The sequence below is a fragment of the Mytilus edulis genome, chromosome 6, assembly GCF_963676685.1.
Source record: "Mytilus edulis chromosome 6, xbMytEdul2.2, whole genome shotgun sequence".
Classification (NCBI taxonomy): Eukaryota; Metazoa; Mollusca; class Bivalvia; order Mytilida; family Mytilidae; genus Mytilus; species Mytilus edulis.
Genome location: NC_092349.1, coordinates 39,031,985 through 39,048,297, shown reverse-complemented (window position 1 = coordinate 39,048,297; position 16,313 = coordinate 39,031,985). Strand labels below are relative to the sequence as shown.

Sequence of the window (16,313 nt, the reverse complement as noted above, 5' to 3'; positions counted from 1 at the left end):
ACGGGCTTTGGCTGGCTCCTAAACAAAAGTGTGTACCAGTTCAGTGAAAATAAACATCTGCACAGACACATTCAAATTACAGTTACAGTGGATTCATTAATTTTCATGGGCACCAGTTTTTGTGGATGAAGGAAAACTTACTTGTTCTTGGACATTTAATATCGTGGTTTTTTCCAAAGACTTAATACAAGCCTATAGAAAATTTGTCATTTGTTGAACATCTAATTTCGTGGTTCAGCTGTATCTACGAAATCCACGAAAAATTTGTATCCAACGAATAATTATGAATCCACAGTAAATATTTTATAAACAAGTACCTTTGAGACTAGAACCCTCCATTATAATGAGGATAAAAGTTCTTTGCAGGTATTATTTTTTTTTCATGAACACAACTATAAAGTTTACCTTTTCTCTTCTTTATGAGAACCAGAACAATGACTAATGTTATTATCAAAAAAACTAATAGACCAACTACAACTGCCACAATAGTTCCAGTAGTTATTCCTCCACCATTACTCTCAGAATTGCATTTTGCTGAAAATAGACAAATGTTGGGATTATAATGTTTTCCTGTTAAAATTAGAATAAGATGTCAAGTACTTTTTCTCATATAAATCACAGAATCTGGTACCTCAAAAGGTTAAATATGGTCATTGCTTCCCTTGATATTATTTTTTTTCAAAAATGATTTAACTACTTATGTATGTATTTGCCATTTAATAGAAGATATTGCAATTTTTTTTGATGATTTAATCTGAATAATGATTTACTTCAAAATGCTATTTTGCCCCTTCATTTGCCTTTTCAAAATTCTCATATTTGAAATACTTTTGATATGACCATCTTCTATCACTTTACAGATCTAGACAATTAGCAATAGCCATGTTCTAAATCATATAAAACGTTTGGTGCATATGTGCATCATGCATATAATGTTGATATAATCAAAATTTGCAAGGTTAGCTGTACTATCAAAATGAACATTTCTTTTCGTGTTGCTCTATAGGCAAATGATTAGAAATTAAATAAAATAATTCTAAAAGTAAGTTTTATAACTGTCTTCATAAATTTGTACACTTTTAAATTTGTTTCATTATAACCAGGCAAACTTGGTACCCCTAGAATAAAAGAACTTTCACAGTTATTTTTTCTGGACATGCAGAACAGAGGATTAAATTATCTGATTGTGTGAAGCATTGAAATACACTTAAGGAACTGCTACTTCCTGTTGCAGGTCCTGGTAAGCCAAAAATTGGGAATGTTGGAAAATTTCAGATTTTTTCATGGAAATAACTTTCTTTAGCATGTTTAGAGACTACTATGCTTAGATTAGGTTCATGTTGAACTCAGCATTTTTCTGTTTTGTTTTGTTGAAAAATAAACAATGAAACGCAACAACATTAGTAGATGACGTCACCATTAACACGTCATGAACCCCTTATGAAATTTACTAACCCCCTACGGTCTCATAGGGGGTCACCACATGACGGCTTAAACCAATAACAACATGATAATTTACCCGCGGTGCTATAAATGCCCTTATCATGCACACTAAATTTGTCTTAAGCATAAAATGGAATATTTATATTATAGAAGGCATTTATCAGAAAAAAATAAAATGGTTTTGTAAAAAATCTTACGTAAGGATACCTTAGGCATATATCTATTGCTTTAACAAGAAGACTTATTAAAAATCCCATACTCCAGAAATGACAACCAATAACTTTTTCATTTTCAAAAGCAGCTCTACTTCTATTAGGCCAATTAAAATTAATTGCTAGATTTTCATCCCCGCCCGCCCCGATTTTTTTTATTTTGAAAAATTTACGATTTCCGGATTTTGATTATTTCTGTTACTGGTAACCGTCAATAATTTCGTTTCATTCGAACTTCCTGTTTCAAATTTCGGTTTTCATATTTCTTGTTTCGAGTACTTTAAAACCATTGTTATGTTGACAAAGATGACAATATCATCTACGGAGAATAGAGATAGATTACCTCATTGAGAAGGGCATGAAATATTCGGGTTACGAGTAATACGCTGTGTCCAAGAACGCAAATCGCAGTATGTCACAAATTTTTGTCATTAGAAAACCGTGGATTTTTTTCAATAAAACATTGACTTTGTGTCAGCAAATTTGGGCTTTGAAAGATTTCAAAAGCGCAAGAATCGTGGAACACATTGGTAGAAAAAAAAACATAACTGGATTAAAGAAACTGACAAAAGCACGAACTTGTTAGATCTATGACCGTATATTGAGTTCAAAAAGTCGGCAAACATACAAATTGTGTTATAGAAACCCCTTAGATTTACCCATGGCTATTGTTTTTGTTTAAAAACACCAAATACCTTAACAGAGTCATTAAACAACTTCATGTTTTACATTGTAATTATATTTGCTTCAGTCTTGCATAACTTGGGAGTCTTAAAAGCACAACCCTACTATTACCAACACTGTTTGAGTTCTCATTTCATTCATAATACTTGTGTTGCATACCATTGTATTTGCATAATTTTATGGGGACTACAAACCATCACTTAAAAAGTAGTCCAATGTCTCCATGATTTTACTGTTTACCATGTTTACTGGAAATATGTTTCTAAAGTAGCAAATAATTGCATGTAGAGCAGTCGTTGCCAATCAGAGATATTTATTTAAGAATTTGAAAAATTATGTACGATTCTTTATACATGTTTACACATGTACATGGTATAAGCTAATTATAACACCTGCATATATATATATGAAGTTTACGTCACAAGAAGGTTTCATATTAAATAAAATTTAAAAATAAAATCCTCCCACCCGCCCCATTTTTTTCAAAACTTTGGATGAAAATCTACTTATTAATTTTAGTTAGCCTTAAACCAAACAACATAATCCTAATCAAAGTGATGGAAATCACTCATGGAAAGATTAGAAGAGTAGTTTGAATAATTCCATATTAAGGTATGGTGGGGGAAAATAATGTAACCAGGGTATCCGCTGGCGGTCGCCATTTTCGCAATTTGCAAAAAATAATAATTGTGGCAATTAAAAATTGTCATTTGCGAATTTGGCGAAATGAATATTTATAACGATTTATTTCCTCCATCTTGTTTATTTCCTTTTTTTTTAGTTTCTCGGACTTTTCCCGATCAGACAATACTCGGAATTCACCTTGACCTCATTAAGATTTGGACAGAAAATCAACAATCAGCTGATTGCATTTTATAGCTATCAAAAATTAAAGAACCTTAGTGAGCACGCTCACATACCCCACGTCCCCACATTGTCATTGGAGAAATTAAATTAGTATAAGAAAAAATACTGAATAATAATTTCCTGTCAATATACACATCTACATAGTATGTCCTTATTATCTACAAAATTTCATGAAATTCTGTTGTGTGTTTTCAGAGGAGTTGAGATGACAAACTGTTGCAGAAGTACATTGAAGCAAAATAAGTTCAAAGGGGCATGACTCCTAGAAAAAAAATTGAATCGTAATTTTCTGTTGATATGCACATCTACGTAGTATGTCCTTATTATCTACAAAGTTTCATGAAATTCTGTTGTGTGGTTTCAGAGGAGTTGAGATGACAAACTGTTGAAGTAGTACCTTAAAGCAAACAAGTTCAAAGAGGTGTAACTCCTAGAAATAAAATTGAATCATGATTTCCTGTCGATATGCACATCTACATAATATGTCCTTATTATCTGAAAAGGTTTCATGAAATTCTGTTATGTGGTTTGAGAGGAGTTGCGATGACAAGAAACAGGACTGACGGACGGACTGACGGACGGACGGACGGACGGGTCAAAAACATTATACCCTCCGCAACCCGTTGCGTGGGGTATAAAAAGCTGGCACATCAACACACCTTAATGACATACATTCTTGAATGAACTGCTCCAATAAAATACCCATTTTTCAGTTTATATGTGTATTATGTGCACATACATGAGAACCATAGGGAACTATATTTCAGTGTGAATACATAAAATTTACTAACAGTGGCTAATCTGTCATGTTGTTTGGGAAACAGTGTTTAGTTTATAGAAATTTGATACAAGCATATACTAGTGCTGGTACATGTACATGGTATTAATAAAATGCCTTTTATTGAGCTAGGATAGGTCATTAGGATATAAGTAGATTTTTAATATAGATCAATATTAAACAGGAACAAACCTTTGACAGTCAGCTGGAAAGTTGCTTTTGTATCTTTAGTTTCTTCCTTCCCTGCTCCAAAAATAGTTATGGCAACATCATAAAATCCTGTATCATTTGTTATTAGATCACTAAACTTCAGGTTTATAGTATTGGGAACCCATGTTACTCTGTCTTTGAACCTGTCTCCTGGTCCAGGACGGATCTAAAATAAGAAACATTAAATTGTTGCAATTATAGAAACAATAACCACTGTTTTAACAAAAGTCTGCATTAAGCCTGTATACTAAGATTTCTGTGTTGTATTCTCAAAATAATACAAGTTTTTCGGGAAACAGGAAGTTGTTGAGTGATAAATCTAAAAATGCATACAAAAGTAATGCTGACTTACATATAAACCCTGAAACCTAATTTCACAAATCCATGTATTGTACATGTAGTTCCAGAGAAAGATGCGACGAAAAATATTCATTGGACAGATGGACTGACTGACAGATGGATGCCAGGACAGTAAGACAGTACACCCCAACTTTTTTAAATCGGGGTATAAAACTTTTTTAAAGCGGGGTAGTATAAAACTATACTTGCATCAATTGACATGTCCTCTTTTTATACAAATATTTCACTGTCACAAGACGAAGGAATAGAATGATAGAAGCATGTGAACATGGTAGGAGGGACTGGATTCATTTATTTTTATGAGTATCAATTTTCGTGCATTGATGGAAAATCGTAGATATTTGATTTGGGGTTTTACTCATAGCTACATGTACATACAAAGAATATAAAAAAAATTGTAATTCGTTGAACATGCATACCTTCTAACCCTCCTGTTTTGAAAACACTTCAAAGAAATTTCATGTTACTTCCCCTGTTTAATCCTGTTTTAAGTTATATCCTTCTTAAAATAATGTGAATTGATAAAACAATATAAATTAAATACAAATTGAACAAAGAATCATAAAAGGATGGCAATTAAATGATTTTGTATGTCTTTGGACTAAAAAAACAAATTATTTTAAAAATCACTTAAAAAATCTATACATCTATTCAATGTTTGAATTGAAATTATTAGAAATGTATTTAACTCATTTTAATACAAGGTGAATGTGCATACAGATAATGCACTATCTGTGACATTTGGTTGAACACTTGAAATTTATATCTTCTCAAAAAAGCTGTTCTGATGGGATGCAAATGTCAAAGATAATAAGAGGAAAGAAACAAACAACACTATCGTAAATACCGCACACTGGACGTTTACTATGTACCGCGCTTTATGTAACGTCACGTCACCTTGACGTGTTACTATGCTTTTCTAATACATCTATCAAATAGTCAAGACGTCTTTTATTTCTATCACCCACTTTATGATATTATGGTGCCGTGACCAGGATGGAAAATGGATACGAAGATGAAAGCCGTACGAGCGGGACACAAAGGTGCAGTAACGAAACTCCTGAAGAAATTTGAAGAAATTCAACAAAGTTCCAAAGAGGATTACGAGGAAATTTCAACATTATTAGAAGTAGTCACTCAGAAGAAAAGAACTTTAGAGAACATCAACGAGAAGATCTTGGAGCAAACTTCGGATGAAGATGTAGCAGTGGAAATACAGGAATCAGATGAGTACATGTTCAACTTAGAATATAAATTACGGCAAATTACAAAATTGTCAAAGTCAGTTCAAAATCAGAGTATAACCGCAAATGAACCAATTTCATTGAATTTGAGCTATGCGTATATTGTTGGTTTGCTGATGTTGAAGGTTGACTAATAAATGTAGATGGAACTGATTGTATAAAACTATCGGCATGAGGGTTCAAATTCAATGAAATTGGTTCATTTGCGGTTATACTCTGATTTTGAACTGACTTTGACAAAGTTGACAAATTGACACAACTTATCATAATGGTTGCACATGTAACTCATTTTCATTCAGGATTATCGAGTACCGTAACATTACTACGCCAAACCTATTGGATACCATCGATACGACAAGTTATCAAGAGCATTATACATAAATGCATGATCTGCAAGAAAGTTGCTGGTCGACCGTATTCTGCTCCAGATCCACCTCCTTTACCTAAAGACTGACTAACAGAAGCACCCCCGTTTACAGTAACCGGGGTAGATTTTACTGGCGCCTTGAATGTTAAAACCATAGATGGACTTACCAGGAAAGTATACATTTGTCTATTTACTTGCGCAAACACTCGTGCTGTACATTTGGAAGTAGTGATGAATTTAACTGAAGAGACATTCATATTAGCGTTTCGAAGATTTGCCAGTAGAAAATCATTACCAAAAATTATGATTTCAGACAACGGTACAACATTCATTGCAGCCGCCAAGCAATTAACTAGATCATCATCCGTTATAGAAAAACTAAACAACTTCGGCACTACATGGAAGTTTATACCAAAAAGAGCACCGTGGTATGGTGGATTTTGGGAGAGGCTTATAGGACTAACGAAGGACTCTATCAAAAAGGTATTAGGGCGTTCATTGATTCAGATTGAACTATTAAGAACCATTGTTACGGAAGTTGAAGCTATACTCAACGACAGACCTTTAACATACGTATCATCCGACCCGTTAGATGAACCGCTCACCCCGTCCCACTTACTTTACGGGCGTAGAATAACATCACTACCTTACCCTACGAATCAGGAATTGGAACATTCACAAAATGATATAACACATAAATCTACAAATAAACTGTTTAAGAGGAAATCACAGATTATTCAAAGTTTTTGGTATAAATGGAAACATGAGTATTTAACAGCTGTAGAGAATATCATCGCAATACAGGGAACAATAAACAGCTGATTAGCATTGGAGACGTGGTACAAATCTATGAAGATTCGCCGAGGATAAAATGGACACTAGCCGTTGTCGAAAAACTCAATGTAGGAGGAGACGGACTAGCAAGATCTGCCGTCATACGGACCAAAAATAGACTAACATCGCGTCCGATCACAAAACTGTACCCACTTGAAGTAAGTTTGAATAGCGATGATGACAATACAGACTGTGCAACTAAAACATGTCGCAAAGCTAAAATGGTTGCCATGGAGAAGATAAAGAAATGGACTAAGTGAATTATACAAAGACTTTAAATGTGTTAATAGCAAGATTCAATTTAGTTTTTTATGGACATTAATTCATTTGAGAAATGCTTAAAGTTTTCAGTCATTTTATTTTCTTAATGGCTAAATTCAATGTAATTCAGTAATTTTTTGCTAATTTCACTTTTGTGCGGCCCCCAGTATATCGTAAATACCGCACACTGGATGTTTACTATGTACCGCGCTTTATGTAACGTCACGTCACCTTGATGTGTTACTATGCTTTTCTAATACATCTATCAAATAGTCAAGACGTCTTTTATTTCTATCACCCACTTTATGATATAACCTTGTATAGGATATATAATCATATTTAAAGAAATAAAGTACATCTGTTAACTCTTAAATGTGTTTTGTTGATGAATAAATACACAGGTCATATATTTTCACTTCAAAATGACGTTTGCGCAAAATCTCCCACTCAGTTGTCATATAGCTGAGGGGGAGATCAGTTTCAGAGGTTGGCAGGTATATGAACTTGTAAACTTGTGGTTAAATTGTAACCCACAACTATTGGTATCCAACAACTATAAATTATGAATCCACAGTATATATATGGAATAATCTAAGTGACAAAAATCCTCCAACTCAGTGCATTGTAACACTCCTGAAACTAGTTATATATAGTGCTGGAGAACAACTTCTCCTTCAACATGTTCAATGACAATCATTACCTGCAGACAGACCGTAAAGCACTTGTGTGCAATATTATTTATTTACTCATATCAATTTTACTTTGATATAACAAGAATTTCTCTAGAGATATGTATCAATCTAACTTAAATGCAAACCTACCTTGAATCCTGCTGCTTTATTATAGTAGCTGAAGATTTCTGCCATGTCTTGTTTGGTCTTTCTAACTGTCCAGTTAATTACTGTCAAGTTGATAAATTTCACAGCAGAATCACCATATACAAAGTTGGTTGTAACTTCTTTACCTGAACAAAGACTCACTGGTTCTTGGTTATGATACGATGCACCTGTTAGGTAAAGACAAGAATAATAATAATAAACAGATGCATTAAATATGATAATTTAATGAATGTAAAATGTACATGTACATGTCCCTGGCCTCTAACATGTCTAACTTTGATTGTTACTTTCATTAAACATTTGTTAAAGCAATTCAATAAATTCAGACAATTCATTATCATGATTATCATGATTACAATCAAAATGAACTTGTTTATGTTTTACAACATGTTCAAGTTTTTATAGAAATAAACAGTACAAAAAAGGTCTGAAACATTTGTTTTTAAAAACTAAGTCAGACTTACAAAAATGACTTAGTTTAGTATATATGCATGCATGTTCAATAATTTCGATAACATAAAAGTTTCAAGAAGCTTGTTTCATATGACTTATAAGATCATTGTTCAAAACAAATTGACATTGACTTGGCCTGCAACTAAAATGAACTATACAAACTATTTTTTTGGTGTGCTGTCAGGCAATGTCAGACTGTCAGAAAATGGGATCCATATTCATATTCATGATATTTGATCAGGGAGAAATAACACTAAAATTCACATCAAATTGACATGCATAAGGCAGCAACCATTTGATTATCTGGGGGGGGGGGGGGGGGGGGGGGGGCTGTGATTTTTTTTTCTGTACAAACTTTTTTTTTCGCCTGCGGCGAAAAACAATCTATTTTTTTGCGACAAGTCGAAAACAATTTTTTTCTTTCAATTTTAGCATTACATATAGTGGCAGCTGAGGGTGAAACAAACAATTTTTTTTTTTCAGAATCAAAAACAAATTATTTTTTTCTCCAAAAACTGGAAACAAACTTTTTTTTCCAAAAAAAACCATAGCCCCCCCAGAAAATCAAATGGTTGCTGCCTAATATGTTAACATCCAAGTAGTCTATCACCTTGATATTGATATTTTATTGACCTCATCATTGAAGACCTTGCAAAAGCTTAAAATGTAAAAACAGCAGAAATAGTAGAGGGTGGTAAAGGGGGGTACTTGCACGAAAAAAAGTGAAATAAGACATAATTTCACGTTGAACGTGAAATAATTTCTGTAATGAACGTTGCACGAAAAATAAATACTTTTATTTGAACCTTTTGTGACTGAATCATTGTCTTCTGTATATATTAAGTCTTTGTTTTACTTGATATTCCCGATTTAGGCAGCAACCATTTGATTTTCGGGGGGGGGGCTATGGTTTTTTTTTTCTGGACAAAATTTTTTTCTTCGCAAAATCAATCTATTTTTTTCGCGACAAGTCGAAAACAATTTTTTTCTTTCAATTTTAGCATTACATATAGTGGCAGCTGAGGGTGAAACAAACAATTTTTTTTCTCAAAATCAATAACAAATTATTTTTTTCTCCAAAAAATGGAAACAAACTTTTTTTCCAAAAAAAAAACCATAGCCCCCCCCCCCCCCCCAGAAAATCAAATGGTTGCTGCCTTAGTATACACATTTATGATATAATTGGTTTACGGCTTTAAAAAAGTATTTCTTGACGATCCCTGCCAAGTGTTTGAATTTTATTTGAAAAATACCGAGCACGCAAAATAAAACTTTGAAAATCACGATGCACGTAAAATTAAATAAGCAGAACACGTTGAACGAGGCACCCGTCTTGCACGACTGAACGTCAAATAAAAAAGTAAAAACATGTTGAACGTGAAATAAAAAACGTCGATCACATTGCACGAAAATAACCCTTTACCACCCTCATAGTAATATGCATCAAATTTTTATGACTTTCATCCTGTGTATGTACTTTATGTATACAATATGTATCTAAAATTTGAGAATCAAATGCACTATTTATCATTGATTAAGTTTGTAGAAAAATGTTTGTTAGAATAATAAAGAGGCTGATATTTTTCAGTAGAGTTATTAAGGTTCATGATCATAACAAATGGACAAATAACTATTTATTTAGCAGTTAAACAATGAATTAATAAGAATCAAGATTCATATTGATCTCATAATTACAACATTAATTACCAACACTCTGTGACACTAACATTTCTAAATTTCAATGGTGTAACTCACAATACAATTTCAACAACCTAGCTGTATAAACATTTAAATGCTTCTAATTAAGAAAAGATACAATGTATATAAAGTTTTTAACTTTAAGAAATTTAAGATTAACAGAAAAAAAATTAAACAATGCATTTGCATTATAATATATACAGTAAACAAAGGGGATTAAGCCAATGTCTGTTAATTCATGTACATTTGTACATGTATAATGCTTTTTTCACTTCTATGATCCTTATTTTCTGTCAATTGTGACATTTGTGCCTCTGAACTTATGATTGCAAGAATGCGGAATTATTACATAGTTGAACTGTTTCCGATTCGTGATTCTTATATTTTTCAATATGGCAGACAAATTTCGGAAAATTTACAAAAATAAACGATGTTTGGTCAGCAATTTGGAAAGGAATATGACGTTTTTGATGCTACAAATAGATAAAACATTAATAAAAGACAATTTGCAACATGTTCTAATGAAGCAAAGAAATTATTTTGTCTAAAATCAGAATGATTTTATGTACATGATGTACGCTCTCAAGTAGCAAGTACCGGTATTTGTATTGAAGGAAAGTATTTCATACAAAGGTTATTAATTTTAAATAATATTCCATCAATCTGCAAATATTTATAGTAAATGCATTTGTCACGTTTATAAAGAAGGAAATTGGTTTTGTCTTTAATTATAGGATGTTTGATATTGTTATTGTCATCAAGGATTTGTATAGTATATATTACTATACAAATCCTTGTTGTAATTGATCCTGATATGTTTTGTTATTATTTGTTTGACTGCGCATATAAAATGCAAACCGGAAACGGACCGGAAGTTGATAAGCTAAAAGTCCGGAAAACTTTAACAACAATCGATTAAACAAAATCCCAATCGATTATCGACATCGCCAGGCCCAACCAACTGATTTCCGACTTATTCCGATCATCGGAACAACACTACTATAGACAAATAGTTCTGATGGAAAGAATTCATATGATGATATATTTTTGTCTAGCCATGTTTCAGTGCCTATGATTATGTCAGCTTTAGATGAATCAATTCACTGATTGAGATCTTTTTTATTTCGTATCGATTGAAAGTTTATGTTAAGTATCCTGATAGGTTTTTGATTTTTAGTAGTGGCTTTTTGTGATGTTTTGACTTGCGGTTTTGAATTAGTCTTAGCCATAGGTGTTGAAGATGCCTGAGGAGCACCTACGCTGTTATTGAGAGATGTATCACTCATACTCCAGTTATTACTAGAATTTAATGATATGCTTGATCATGTTGATTGGTTATTGAATAAGCTAGTAAAGAATTTTGGCATTCCACAATTTGTGCATTCCCAGCTAATATTACTAGCATTCATACACTCGTAGATGTGAGATGGAATACTCTGACAGTTAATGTGAAACCAAGTATCGCAGCTGTCGCAGCATAGTGCCTTTTGATTCCAGGTTACTGCTTTTAGGCATATATACCACATGGCCGTCATGGTTTTTTTTTACACTTTCATTTGGTAACAGGTTTTCTTTTTGGTTTAATATGGGGACAAAGTCCCCAATTATGATAGTAAAATCAATAAGAAGAAAAAAAAAAAAAGAAAAAAAGAAAAAAAAAATCGGGAAAATTTCCCGAATTTTTCATTCTACTAAATAATGAACTTTTTTCAGATCTACTTCCTGTTCCTGTTTTCACCGCATTGGTGCAGAAATCTACTTCCTTTTCCGGTCTTTTTTGTATGAGACTTTGAATAAAATATATATTTATCAGTCTAGTAAAATATAAGATTGGAACTCAATACAAATTCATTTTTAATAATTCGCCTTTTCAGAATATAAAGGACTATGGGTAATTTCATTGTTCGTACACCAAAATGAAAATTACGTTACGTCATTGGTTAAATTTCCATTGTTTAGAACGTTTTAAACCAATCATAACGTTTTGGTGTACGTTTTTGAAAATATTACCCAGAATGCATTAGATTCTGAAACGGGGAATTGTTTGATATGAAAAAACGTTACCTGACGAAAGCATTTCTTTTGTTTACATTGAATATGACGTCATAACTTAAAGAACGTCACAGCTTAATCCCTAACAACAAAACCAAAATCAGGAACGTTACGGTATTTCCGTTTCTTTTATCAACATGTTTGAATTAAAAAAAATAATACATATATACAGACTTCGTCCCCATTCACAGGTTATGCCTGCCTCATATTATTTTTCTATTATGGCAATGAATTTCTATTTGATACCTGTGTGTTATTGTCGATACTTGAGCATGTATTAGATGTAAGCTAAGTTGTCAAATGGATTTGGTGAAACAATTTACTTGTTATTGAAAATTATAGAAGTGGATATGTAGGGCATTCCACATTGAATACTGATGTTGCTGGAGTCTAATTGCAAGCATTCATACATTTGAGAATGTATATTTTGGCAGTCTATATTATACCAAATAATACAACTATCGCAGCACACAGCTTTGTGTTTAGATGTAACTGCTTGTTTGCATGTACCACATGGGCATTTTGGAGATCTTGGGCCAGGATTTTAAATGGATTGTCCTGGGACAAGCATATTTTATTCAAATAAAAAACAATGAATAATGGTCTATAACTTATAAGCATGATAAGCAGTTAAACTTATTTCATGTTTGAGACTGTACACATCATTTTTTAATTCATTTACTTTTACCAAAAAATGCATAATTTATCAACCAATGAGGGGAATTAATTGTGTTCTGGGGCATGAACCTTCACATTCGCCACTGATTGCATTGACTCCCCAGCCCCTGTGACTGTCCCAAGTGTGTGCATCATACCCGTCGCTAACACTGGAAACGCTAAACATAAGAGTTTTACTGCAGTAAAGATTGCTTTTAACATTTTGAAACTGATTCAATCCTTCTTGGAAAAATGTTCCATTCGAACCTCTTTGGGTTTTACCACTAAACTGGGCCGCCGTTCTATGAGCTATCTATAGCTTAACCCGAATAATCCAGTCGTAATATTACGATCACTCCCCGAGAAAAGTAGTGGATAGAGGGCGCTGAATTATTCGAGTTATCTATATAGCTTTGTACCGAAATAAAAAAAAAAGTGTACACAACGGCTCACAACAGACAAGGCCGTAGCGCATGTTCTTTTAAAGTGAGGCATTTCGCCGAGCGGACAGGGGTCCGGTTTATTTCACCACTTGTTATAAATACATATCAATCTCTCACACGACAACTCGTACCCAACCAACTCGTATCCATAATAAATTTGATATTATTACAAGTGGGTACCACGATTTCACGCGAAATACGAGAAAACGTAATATCCCAAAAGCAAACTAATATATCCCGAGAAAAAGATTTTTATACGCCCGTCAAAATTTTGACGGGACGTATTATGGTATACAAATGTCCGGTGTCCGTCCGTCCGTCCGTCCGTCCGTCCGTCCGCCCGTCCGTCCGTCTGTCCGTCAGTCTGTCTGGCGTAAACATGTCGCACCGTAACTTGAGAACGACTTATCTAAATTTCATGAAACTTAATATAGTGGTTTCTTAATATGATGGTCAAATGATCTGTATACTTTTTGGTGAAGAAAAGATTTAAACTTTTTGAGATACGGCACTTTGTAACTAAAACAGGGGTGAGGTTTTTTTTCACATGTCGCACTGTATCCCAAACACGATTTATATAATAGTTCTTGAAAAACTGGTCATTTTCGTGATATATGGACAGTGGTATTGACTAAGATAGTGATTATGACTGTCGCAGTCAATACCACTGCCCTACGGGCAGTCCATGTATCACGATAATGACCAGTTTTTCAAGAACTATTATGTTTATTTCATTGAGAAACCATGTTTTGGAAAGTTCTCATAAATTCAAAATGCCTACAGCGAACTTGAGTAGTTGTACGATTTCTATGGCAAAGAGTTAAGACCAGTTGTAGTAATACAGCCATTCATTTAAGTGCATTTTTTCAGTATATAAATACTTATTAATCAAGTTATCTTTAATTTTATAATTAACGAAAACATATAATAAACAATTCAACAACTTAAAAATAATCATATATTTTAACAGAGAAATCACGCCCCAACGGTCATTATCAAACGGAAACCACGCCCCAACGGTCCATTATCAGACGGAAACCACGCCCCACCGGTCATTATCATGGAAAAGTTTGTTAACGACCGGTTTTCTGGTCCGTTTTTTTCTGTTAATGACCGATGAATTTATTTCTGAAGAATAATGAATGTCATGTGACCCCTTTTAATCCAATAAGAGAATCTTATTCTCAACCGATATGAAATAATCTTGATTATTGCTTAAAACTTTACACACTTCTTAGTTATATTAATCTTAATATCTGTATACTATTTTTTTAAGATGATTCAAAATTTCATTTTTTGAGTTATTGGGTATTTTGTTAAAAAGGGGGAGGGGGTTTTTACATGTCGTGCCGTATCTCAAAAACAATTTATGATTATTGCTTAAAACTTTACACACTTCTTTGTTATATTAATCTAAAGATTCGATCTGTATACTTTTTGGTGATGACTCAAAATTTTATTTTTGAGTTATTGAGTATTTTGTAAAAAAGGGGAGGGTTTTTTTTACATGTCGCGCCGTATCTCAAAAACAATTTATGATTATTGCTTGAAACTGTACACACTTCTTTGTTATATTAATCTAAAGATCTGTATACTTTTTGGTTTGATTCAAAATTTTATTTTAGTGATATTTAGTTTGTAAAAAAACAGGGTGGGGGGGGGGGGGGGTGTTTCACATGTCCCGCCGTGTCTCAAAAACAATAAATGGTTATTGCTTAAAACTTTCCTAGAAACTATTTATGATTATTGCATAAAACTTCCACACAAGACGTCGGGCGTATCATGCGCTCATGGCGCAGCTGTTTATTAATGGTGTTATAGGTGTTATACTGACTTGATTGGTCGTAAAATTTGAAAACTGGATTACGCAAAAACCATTCATTGTAAATACACATTTTTTTCACAGATTTATGTTTGCTTATAATTTTTTTAAAATTCATTGATATTTTCCACTTCTATCACATAATTTGGAAATAATTCAAGAACGAGATTTTAACGAGACTGAAAAGTCAGAAGAATACATCCTTAAAGGGAAATCACACTATTTATACTACTAATAATAATTCATTGAAATTTTGCATGCAAACAGATCATACTTGTTACAACATTTTAGGCGAAAAAAAAATTGGGGTCACCGATGTTGTTTTCGAGATATGACGTCATCAAAAAGTAAAGAATCGCGTAATACCGAAATATAAAAATCAGGGGCGGATCCAGCCATTTTAAAAAGGGGGGTTCCCAACGCAGAGTAAAGGGGGGGGTTCCAGCTATATGCTCCCATTCAAATGCATTGATCGGCCAAAAAAAGGGGGGGTTCCAACCCCCGGAACCCCCCCTCTGGATCCGCGCCTGAAAATAGCGCTTTAAGTTGCTAATTGAAGGCGAAATTATTGAAAAACGATCTTTACTGGTATAACTATAACATTCAATTGTAACTTTTACCTTATACACATTTATTTTTCTCAGTTTGACTTTCCGTATTTTTCAAGGCCTTTGAACATTTCCCGCCATTTTTAATTTCTATTAATTATAGATTTTTCTTAAAATAAAAAAAATCTACTAATGTTTTTCTCTTCAAACTCCTGCATAAGTTGCAGCTTCAGGGGAGATTTTAAAAGCATAAATAAAAAAGGGGGGTCACCGATGTTTTAAATCCGCTAAAACGGAAATAATCTTATTATCGATTTTTGGCGGGAACTATAACTAACGCTCAGAGAACGACGTTGCTAACAGAGGAGCATTTTTTGCAATGCTTGGAACTATTGGATTGACTTAAACCTTTTCACTTCAAAATATACTAACATTTTTTCAAGGTATTTCGATTATTAATTGATAATTTCACCAATCTACAGAAACGTTTTAACATTACATACAGTAAGTAACAGTTTATTATAAAGTAATTGTCAAAGTT

General features: G+C 33.2%; 1 protein-coding gene across 2 annotated transcripts in view; it reads right to left on the bottom strand.

Moving 5' to 3' along the window:
* Positions 1-13,268, bottom strand: part of LOC139529087 (uncharacterized) — an 87,086-nt gene extending 73,818 nt beyond the window's left edge. For both annotated transcript variants that reach the window (XM_071325346.1, XM_071325345.1), the window contains exons 1-4: positions 13,118-13,268; positions 8,082-8,266; positions 4,177-4,360; positions 406-534 (exon numbers count right to left, since the gene is read on the bottom strand). In XM_071325346.1, coding sequence (XP_071181447.1) covers positions 406-534; positions 4,177-4,360; positions 8,082-8,266; positions 13,118-13,181 — 562 coding nt within the window. In that variant the 5' untranslated portion in view covers positions 13,182-13,268. The remainder of the gene's footprint in view (positions 1-405; positions 535-4,176; positions 4,361-8,081; positions 8,267-13,117) is intronic.
* Between the last annotated feature and the right edge of the window lie 3,045 nt (positions 13,269-16,313).